General features: G+C 41.6%; 1 protein-coding gene across 1 annotated transcript in view; it reads right to left on the reverse strand.

Moving 5' to 3' along the window:
* Window positions 1–2,720, reverse strand: part of RUNX1 (runt related transcription factor 1) — a gene marked incomplete at its 5' end in the record, with an annotated part of 105,538 nt that extends 102,818 nt beyond the window's left edge. Inside the window, one exon of the mRNA XM_008074067.1 lies at window positions 2,682–2,720. Within this exon, the coding sequence (XP_008072258.1) occupies window positions 2,682–2,720 (39 nt within the window). The remainder of the gene's footprint in view (window positions 1–2,681) is intronic.
* Between the last annotated feature and the right edge of the window lie 6,983 nt (window positions 2,721–9,703).

Consider the following 9,703-nt stretch of genomic DNA (forward strand, 5'->3'; position numbering starts at 1 on the left):
CCGCCTCGGGGCCTTCGGGGGCGCGGGCAAGAGCTTGAGTCTGAGGAGAAGCGACAGCAATCGGTCGTCAGAGCCAACTTGAGCGGCCACGTCGCGTCGCCCCCCCCCCGAGGTTCCGATCTGCTGGCGCGGCCCTTCTGGCTGAGAATCCTTGGGCGGGGATCCTGGCTGTCCGGCCTGGCCTTAGTCGGGGTCTCTTCCCGAAGCCCCTGTCCCTGGCACCGTCACTGGGCTATCGGAGCTGCAGGCGTCCCGGGCAAAGCGCGCCCTTGCCGGGCCTCCGCGCCCTCGGGCCTCCCGGAGATGGGCCGGTCTCCTCGCTTCTTTCGCGCAGGGAAACCCGGGACCCTGCAGGCACCCGACTGCAGTTTCGTTTGAATGGGCCCAGGCTCTCTGGAATTCTCTGTTTTCCTTTTTAAATGACTTCGTAAGAAGCCTTATGACAGACGTAAAACCCCCAAAGCCCGCCGCTAACTCTCCACTTGGCTGAGTGATGCCAAAGATTGCACCGTTCCCGCCTGCGCGCTTCCCCGCCGGGACCCCCGGGTCCCTGCGCCCGGGCTCGGACGCCGCCCGCTCCAGAGGCGGGCTTCGGGCGAGGGAAACCCTTTCGCCTGGGCTCGAACGCGTTTCCCTGAGAGCCGCCGACCCAAGGCTCCTGGGGCCAAAGCCAAGGGCAGCCCCAGGGGTCCCCGGGGATGGGAATGGAGCGGGACGGTGTGGCGGAGACACAAGTGTGCTTTGACTTCGTGGGCAAAGAACCGACTCGTGATCCGCCCCCCCCGGAAAGGTCAAAGGAGGTTCCTTGGGGGCTCGGGCCATTGCCTAAAACCCTAAACCCGGCGAGGGTCTGCGAGTCGGAACCTAGCTTCTCGTCTCCCGGGAAGGAGCCGAGTTCCCTTTTCAAGGAGGAAATTTGGTCAAGCGATACGTGCGCCAAGTTTAGCCTTCAAAGGCGGCGTCCCGGGCGCCGCTCAGCTAGCAGTTTCAAACGATAGATGCCGAGTTCGAAGCCCGACAAGGATGACAACAGCAACGAAAGCCTTTGCTCCCGCCCTCTAGATGGGACCCGGCATTTGGTTTCCCCGGACACATGGGGGTGGTGACTGCGCTGCGCGGGGAGCTCTTGAAAACGGGGAAACAAAAACACTGCCCCCTCCGTACTGAGGATCTCAAATGAGTGGAAAGGGGCAGCGTGGGGCTCGGCTGAGGGGACACAGGGAACCCCTGAGTCTGAAGGGCTTTCGACAGCGCTCACGCTGCAAAGTCCAGTCACACCGTGTACGGAATGAGTGCCTTTCCGCCAAGAAAGCTCATTTTAGCGACAATATAGAATTTCCCTTCCTTTGCCTCTCTGAGAGAGAAAGGAAATGTTACCAAGTTTTCTCCCAGTGTTTCCCTGGAATAATACCAAAATTTACTTTTGTCATCATACAAAATATTTACAACGAAGCAACATGTTGTAAATATGCTACGTGGTAGATTCTTCCGATTAATTGCGGATGCTACGTGGTAGATTCTTCCGATTAATTGCGGGGGGGGGGAGAGGGAAATTGAAAAAAGGCTCATAAGAATGAAACGCAAACTTCCACAGTGAATTTGAAAAGTGGTATTCGGTTAGTCGGAAGAAAAATAATTTCAGTGGAAAACAACAGTTCCTTGACGTTTTTCTTCTACAACTTTAGGTAAATATCTAACTACAGTGGTATCAAAAACATCTAAATATGTTACTTCTTGACTCTTCAAAGCCCTCTCAAAAATAAAATATGTATGAAGATAGACTTAGACTCTTAACAATTATCTCAAAATTACTCTCCATTTGTGAGTAGTGTGATATTTCCAAAATTATATCTCTAAAAATGTAATATTTCTGAAAGAATCGTTTTTATTTTAAATGACTATTTAAATGGAAAAAAATAGAGAATGTATCTTGCTATAGCTCTCAACCAAATTGCTGCAGTTGGTACTGATGTCACAGGAATGGAGAACAATCTGAATGAAAAGTAACATACATATACAAGTAACCTGTTACACACATTGTCCGATTTTGAACATTGGGATTTAAGTAAACATTTTTTCTCTGAAGGGACTTTGAGATTATTTCACTTTGGAAATCTAATTTGAGGACGAGAGTCCTTCGTTCCTCCACTATGTCCTTCCTTCATATGAATGGTTCCATGGGATGCTGTGGTTAATGTGTGATTATTTCACTTTAATTTCATAAATAAATTGTGCACATCACAAGTAGCAAGCTGAGAACATTTCAAAATTAATATTTGAAAATTGAGGAATGCTTAGTAAACATTTTGCCCTCATAAAAATATTTTCATTACCACTACTATTACAAGGTAATAAACTGGGTTGTAATAGATAGAAGCCAAGCTCTCTCTCTCTATTTTTTAAAGAGAGTTGTATAGTCATTTAATAGCAGCACATTGCACCCGTGGTAAATGCTGCTGAACTGAAGGTATCATTAAGGGTTTCATTGGAATATTTTATATGCTATGACATCTACAATATGGAGAACTGCTTTCAAGTATATTTGAATCAGCAAAAAAGCCTTAATTATTTGGTTAAATTATATCATAAGTTATATAGAAAGATCCATGGATATAAAATCATATATATGCATATTTGAATGTGCATATTTTATTAAAAATATAATTTGGAATCTAACATACCGTGAACGTCTCTAGAAGAATTCATTCCAAGTATGCATTCTGAAATAACAGAAAGTAGGAAAATAAAAATCATGCAAACTTAGAAACTAGATTCCCCCCTCGATTTTTTCTTTTCCTTTTACAATTTTTATATTTTGATCATTGTTTTTCATATCTTTTAGGAATGGAGATTTTTATAGCATATTATCAAGCTTTGACTCACAAAATATCTTAAAACAGTAAATAATTGAATACAAGTGAGCCTGGTTTTATGTACTTTCAACTAGTGTCTTCCATTCCTAATACTGAATCTTTATCTGCCATGAAATCACCACTTTTAAGTTCTGTATGTGATGAAAATATGATTTACTTAATGAAGATTAAAATACATTTGGAAGGTATAGGAATTAATCAGAATTCAAGGTAAACTTAAAACAACACTAACTGAATGTAAAAACATTTCTGATCATTTACTTCCAATGATAGGGCATTTTAGAAATATTCCCTCCTTACTCTCCTTTCTTTCCTCTGCTAGGAGGGCAGATTATTTATTTGTATAGAAACTTCTCATTCTTGAAACAACAGATTATATCAATTATTGTTAGAATGTATTACTGTATGTTAATTCCCAAATATGAATCACTTACTGCATACTGCTGCGTATATAACTATAGGTAAACCCTTTAAGCAAGACATATGAAGTTTTTTCCCTTTGAATATCAATGCATAATATTGTGAATTTAAAATTATTTAATCAGCTTTGTCTATTGATAATAGCCAGCAGTGAGTAGGAAGGAGGACATACTATTTTTCACAGACTTAGGACTTGAGCATTTCAAATGCTGCAGACCTGAAGCTTTCAACTTCCCTCCACAATATTAGTATAATATGATTTTTAAAAAACATTAAAAATAAGAAAGTAGGCAATTATTTCAGATTCCCAGACACTGTTTAAAACAAGTTGAAAACAAGATTTGTAGCTTCTTTATCTTATTTTTTGTCAAAGCAAAAAGAACAGCTAAAATAAGAGGTTCTGAAGGACTGCCCTATCATGAAAGATGAAAGGAATCAAATATGTGTGCCTTGAAAAATAAATTTAAAAAAATTCCAGGATTGTAATTTACAGGTACATTAAATGACTCCATGAAGGTTTTTTTTTTTTTTTTTTTTTTTTTAAACAGAGCAGGGAAAGAATAATTTTCACTAATTATGAATGATAAGAAATAACAAATGTGTCCTGAGGTTAAGTTCCATTTTTAATAGGCATGGTGGGGCGAGGGGGGATCCACAACAGTAACACTGACCCAACGGACCCAATGGAACCAAGCACCCTAAAAATTCTCTCATGAGACCCTGAGAAGCTTTTCCATGCCTGAGACTAAGAAATTGTACGAGTACAGCAAGAAAACAAAGGTTTATCTACATACCTAATATTTCAGTGATTCTGAGAAAAAAAGCCAAGCTTTTTTTTTTTTAACTTAAAAACAGGTAAAAATGAGTGGATTTTGAAGGGTGTGAACGTTAACTATTAAAAACCTTCTTAGATTGTTTTGTATTTGTAGCCTGGAGAATACAGTAAACATGGTTAAACTGGGCAGGGGTGGGGATGTAGGGGGTGGGAAGCTAGTGTGTAGGTGAGGTAGCACCTGTGGAGATTTAAAGTGATTTGCCCAAGAAACTGTTAAAGAAGGTGCTAGAACCTGAACTGAAAGAGAGGAGAGGTTGTGTGTGTTTATGACAGTGAAAGCTGAATCATCTATCTAGCTCATCTAGCTAGCTCATCTCCATCCCCATCTGTCTCTGTCTCTGTCTTGCTCTTTCTCTTCCCTCCATTCCCCATTGAGGGCAATTATATGCCAGGCAATGGATGATGGCTGAAGTGCTTTTATATACCTTGCCTGATTTAATCCTTACAATAACACCATTACTACCCCCATTTTATAGATGAGGAACCTCACTCTTGGAGAGTTTAGGAAGCTTGCCCAAGCTCACTTCAAGCTCTAGACACTAGCACACACACATAGACATTTTCATATCTACATGTGGGTCCGCATGCATGGTGATCTACGTTTCTTTTTTTTTTTTTAATGTCTTTTTTGTCTTTTTTATGGGTATCCCTTGTAGAGTTCTGAAAAATTCGCTCTGACCTCATCTTTCACTTTTATCCTCCTCTGTCTCTGAAATATGTCTGAAGTTCTTCACTATGACTCATACCCTAAAGTCATTTCTGGCTATCCACAGATTTGAGGAGCAGGTCAAGTCCATTTGGTTGAGAGGTTTTTAAATTCATAATAAATATAAAATGAGTTTCTATGAATTCAATATGGGATATGTAGGACTTTTTCAAATATAAAGTATTTGATTTTCCTGCCTTTAGAGTCTTCCAATGCTTCCTAGGTACTAGGCAGAATGCTAGGCTTGCTGGTAACAGGACAAATAGATGAGAGTGAAGAGGTGTCATGGCTGCTGGTGGACACAAGCGCAGAGACCAGGGAGTCCGAGGAGGGAGGGAGGGGTAGTACATGGGGCAGAGGAGGAAGAGGAGAGGCCAGCACCACCTGGTGGGCTTGCGAGAGACTTTGTTCCTGGGGGAGGTGATACTTGATTTGACTTGGAGGTTGGGTGGATTTTTAGGTGATTCAGTGAGGCTAAGGTAGGGAGAAGGCATTCCAGGAAGAAGGAACATCATGAACAAAGGCATGAGATTGTGAAACAGATCAGTGTGTCAGTCCCAGTGTAGTTGGAATGTATGGTTGAGGCCAGGTTAGGGGGGGTGTGGGCGGGAGGTGGCAGCTCACAAATGAGTGGACATTGATAGGTCATTGGCAGTTTGCACAACCTGAAGACATTGAATTTCAGCATGAAGGCAATGGGTTATATCAAAGCACGGAAACTGAGAAGTAACATAATACATATTTTAGAAAAATAAATCTATCAGAGGTGGATAAGTGAATTGGAGGGGTTAGAGATGAAGGACTAGGGAGCTACTACAATTGTCACACAGGAATCATGAATCAAAGTAAAAGCAATAGAGATGGAAGAGAGGGCTGAGGTGAGGGAAGGCGAAGAGTCTCTCCAAAACCTGGCCTTAGTGGAGAAGACCAGAGAGAGTGTGTTTGGAGATACACATCAGTATTCAGCTTCTGATGTACAAAACAAAATTGGAGGTTCTTCTGGGAAAAACAGGATTTCTTGCAAAGAAAGATGTGAGATTCTGATAATCCTCAGAATGACTGTGGCAGGTTTAGATTTTCCAGAATCTGTGTCCAGTGAGACGAGAACGTTCATGGGGTCTGGGATCATCAACATTCCAGGGATGAGCAGAAGAGGTAACAACCCAGGAGACTGAGCTAAGAAGAGAGAGAGGAGAGACTAGGATCTTAGAAAAAAAAGGAAAACGGAAGCTTTGAGAGGAAAGCCAAGACCCAAAGGCCAAAGAGGAGCCATAAAGACAAGGACTGGAAAGATTCCATTGGATTTGTCTTCAGGGAGAGCCATGTAATATTTTCCAGAAGAGAGTTAGAGGAGGGGTAGCAGCAGAAGTGGAGTGGAGAGTGGGAAAGTGAATGGCATATAGGGAAGAAGAGCTTGTTGAAAGTGGAAGGGAAACTGGTGGACTGGCAGGAGGAGGGAAAGACCAATGTTGTGCGGTATGTGTGTGTACATGTGTGTGCGTGTGTGTGGGAGATGGAAGAGACCCAAGAAAGTTAACATCTGTCATGTATATTTTACTGAATACAAAACTTATCAGCTCCCACCTTACACCAGCTTTTCCTCTTGTTCCTCCACCTCCCCCGCACCATCATTCTCCTAGCTTCCAGACGGATCCATGGATTTATCTTTGACCTCATCCAATCTGTTGCCAAGTCCTCTTTTTTATTTCCTTGCTTCCTCCTTTTCTATTCCTATTGCCATCATTCTGTTCAAGTTCTCATGACCTCTCAGCAGGTTTCTTACAGCGATCTAAAAAGTATTTGCCACTAATTCTATGCAGTACATCCATTTTAATCTCTCACACCACAGTTTTGCAGACTGTTTTCCTAGGTATCTGGAATACAGTGCAAGCTCTTTAGAACAGTCCTTCAGGCTTAAGGGTCATCCTCTATGTCCTCATCTTGGAGGAGGTAGATGCCTCTGCCTCAGGTGAAATTCCCTCTCAAAGACCAGCCACATGTGTCATTGTGATCTCCATGTCTCATGCATGACCCTTGAAATATAACGTACTTTGGATTATAACTATTTGGATATATTGGGGAGTAGGGTAGATAAGAGGAAGGTAGTAGAACCATCCTTTCCCAGCTTCAGGTTTCTATGTAGGACACCATTCCTTAGAGTAAAACTCTTGACCTCTTTTTATGCCTCATTCTTCCTCCACCATAAAAGACTGAATTACCTGGTTAGTAGTTTTGGAAGCAGAAACCTGTTAGAGAAGGCAAAATCATAAAATGAACCCCACCAAACTTCCCACTCTAACCTCTAGGGCTGTGAATATGAAGAGCTATCATACTCTGGTTGTGTTACATGGAAAAGGAGGATTAAAAAATATGTAATTAAGGTTACTCATCAGTTGGCTTTTAGTCAACTAAAAGATACTATCCTGGCGGGCCTAATTTAATGAGAGGAGACCATTAACAACAGAGCATTTCCTTAGTTTGGTGCAGAAGCAAAGTCAGCATTGTGTCTGGAAGACAGAGCACTTGGGAGAGCAGTTCCTAGATGGTGAGGGTGCCCCCTGGCTGACAGCCAGCAAGGAAATGGGGTCTCCCATCCTACAGCTGCATGGAACTGCATTCTGCTAACCACCTGCATGAGCTTGGAAGTGAATTTCTCCCTAAAACCTCCAAGTAAGAGCTCAGCTTGACCAAACTCGACTTCTGACCTGCAGAACTGTGAGCTAACAAATTAGTGTTGCTTAAGCTACTCAGGTTGGTAATTAGCTAGTATGACAGCAATAGAATACTAGTACATTGAGCAGGCTCTTTCTCTTACTGTTCTGGGGAGACACTGCCTGTGTATTGGTGAGTGAGTTCTCCCTATTTCTGGGACTTGGTAGTAGGAAGCCACATGCCTAAGTCAAATTCTCCAAAAGTGTTATCAGTGATAAAGCTGACATTTTGATCTCCATTTGCTTGACTCGTTTGTCTATCTCAAGGTTGGTTCTGGATCATTGTAGAGCAGGGATGCTTTTTATTGGGCCCCCTCACAGCCCACTATATAATTGTCTTATTCTCCTCAGATTCACTCTCACTCCCACACAAACCCATTGTCACTGGATTTTAAACATCTTGCTGCAAAACTGTTTAACTCATCTTTAAACTCCCTAGGCAGCGCTCCATAAACTGAATGTGTTCCTGAAGCCCCTGGGGCTACAATTATACCACCTAGAACCACCTATCTCCTCTGAAGCCTCTGGGGCTCTAGTTAACTACAATTTCTGATTCGGCAGGTCTGGAGAGGGTCCTGAGAGTCTACATTTCCAATAGGCTTCCAGTGATGCCACTGTTGCTGCTGGTTCAAGGTCCATACTCAGAGTTGGCAAAGACCTAGTATACTGCTTGGTCTTCAGCAAAAAACGTGTTTAGCACACACTAATCTGCAGTGGTTAAAAGGTTTTTGTAAATAACACTGCAAATGAATAGCAAAGTTGTCTGTAAGATAGTCTTATTGGACTTTTAAAGCTGTTGTTATGGCCTGAATGTCTGTGTCCCTCTAAAATTCATATTGAAGCCAGAATCCCTGATGTGATGGTATTAGGAGTGCTGCCTTTAGAAGTGATTAGGTTAAGATGAAGTTGTGAGGGTGGGGTCATCTTGACGGGATTAGTATCTGTAAGAAAAGACCGTATCTCTCTTTCCATCATGTGAGGACAAAGCAAGAAAACAGTCATGTGCAAGCCAGGAATTGAGTCTTCACCAGAACCCAATCATGCTGCATCTCAGACTTCCAGCCTCCAGAACCGTGGGAAATAAATGTCGTTTCAGCCACCTAGTCTATTGTGTCAGCTGCTTGAACTGACCGACATCATGATACTACTAACAACTGTGATAATGGAAGTTACAATTGCATCTTCTATCCGGTCTCACACTGAGTGCTTTACACACAGTGTTCCATCTAACCTCTAGCAATCAGTGGTCCATAATTATTCTCATCACTTACAAATGAGGAAATGAAGATTCGGTACTTGGCCCATTTTGAATCCATGCAGTTTGCCTCGGGAATGCCCAGTGGTAACCAGAAAGCTAAACCACTGGGTGAGATGATTCATACCATTATACTATTATCAATCCTAATTATTTATTAGATATTGACAACTTGCCTTTAAATCATGAGATATTCTAATTCTAGAGGAGCACCATCCAACAGAAATATTATGTGAGCCATATATGTAATTTAAACTATTTTAGTAGCCACATTTAAAAAGTTAGGAGAAATGGGGCAGGGCACAGAGGCTCATGCCTGTAATCCCAGAACATTGGGAGGCCAAGGTGAGAGGATCACTTGAGCCCAGGAGTTCAAAACCAGACAACATAGTGAGACCTCATCTTTATTTTTAAAAAAATTAATAAAAAAGTAAGGAGAAATGGGTGAAATTAATTTTAATAATATGTTTTCTTTAGCTCCATCTATTCAAAACATGGTCATTTGAACATGTAACCAATATAAAAATTATTAATAAGGTATTTTATATTTTTCTTTTTTTCTTTTTTGTACTTAGTCTTCAAAATTCTATATATATATATATTTTTTACATTTATAGTACATCTCAATTTGGTTAAGCCACATTGCAAGTGGTTAATAATCACTGTGGCTAGTGGCTACTATATTGGTCAGTGCATGTTTATAGTGACCACTCAAAACACAATTTGCCATTTGTGGCAAATAGCAATAGCAATTTACTACTATTCTGCTAGTGCTTGAGTGAACCCTGTTTTTAACCTGCTGTTAGTGAAGACCATTAAATAGTGCATCTTTCTTGACTCATGTTTTCCCACTGAGCTGTCCTGAAGCAAAGTTCAAATTGTTTTTATTACAGCATCACTTGA

The sequence above is a fragment of the Carlito syrichta genome, unplaced genomic scaffold (assembly GCF_000164805.1).
Source record: "Carlito syrichta isolate Samal-C Ts95f unplaced genomic scaffold, Tarsius_syrichta-2.0.1 Scaffold316292, whole genome shotgun sequence".
NCBI lineage: Eukaryota > Metazoa > Chordata > Mammalia > Primates > Tarsiidae > Carlito > Carlito syrichta.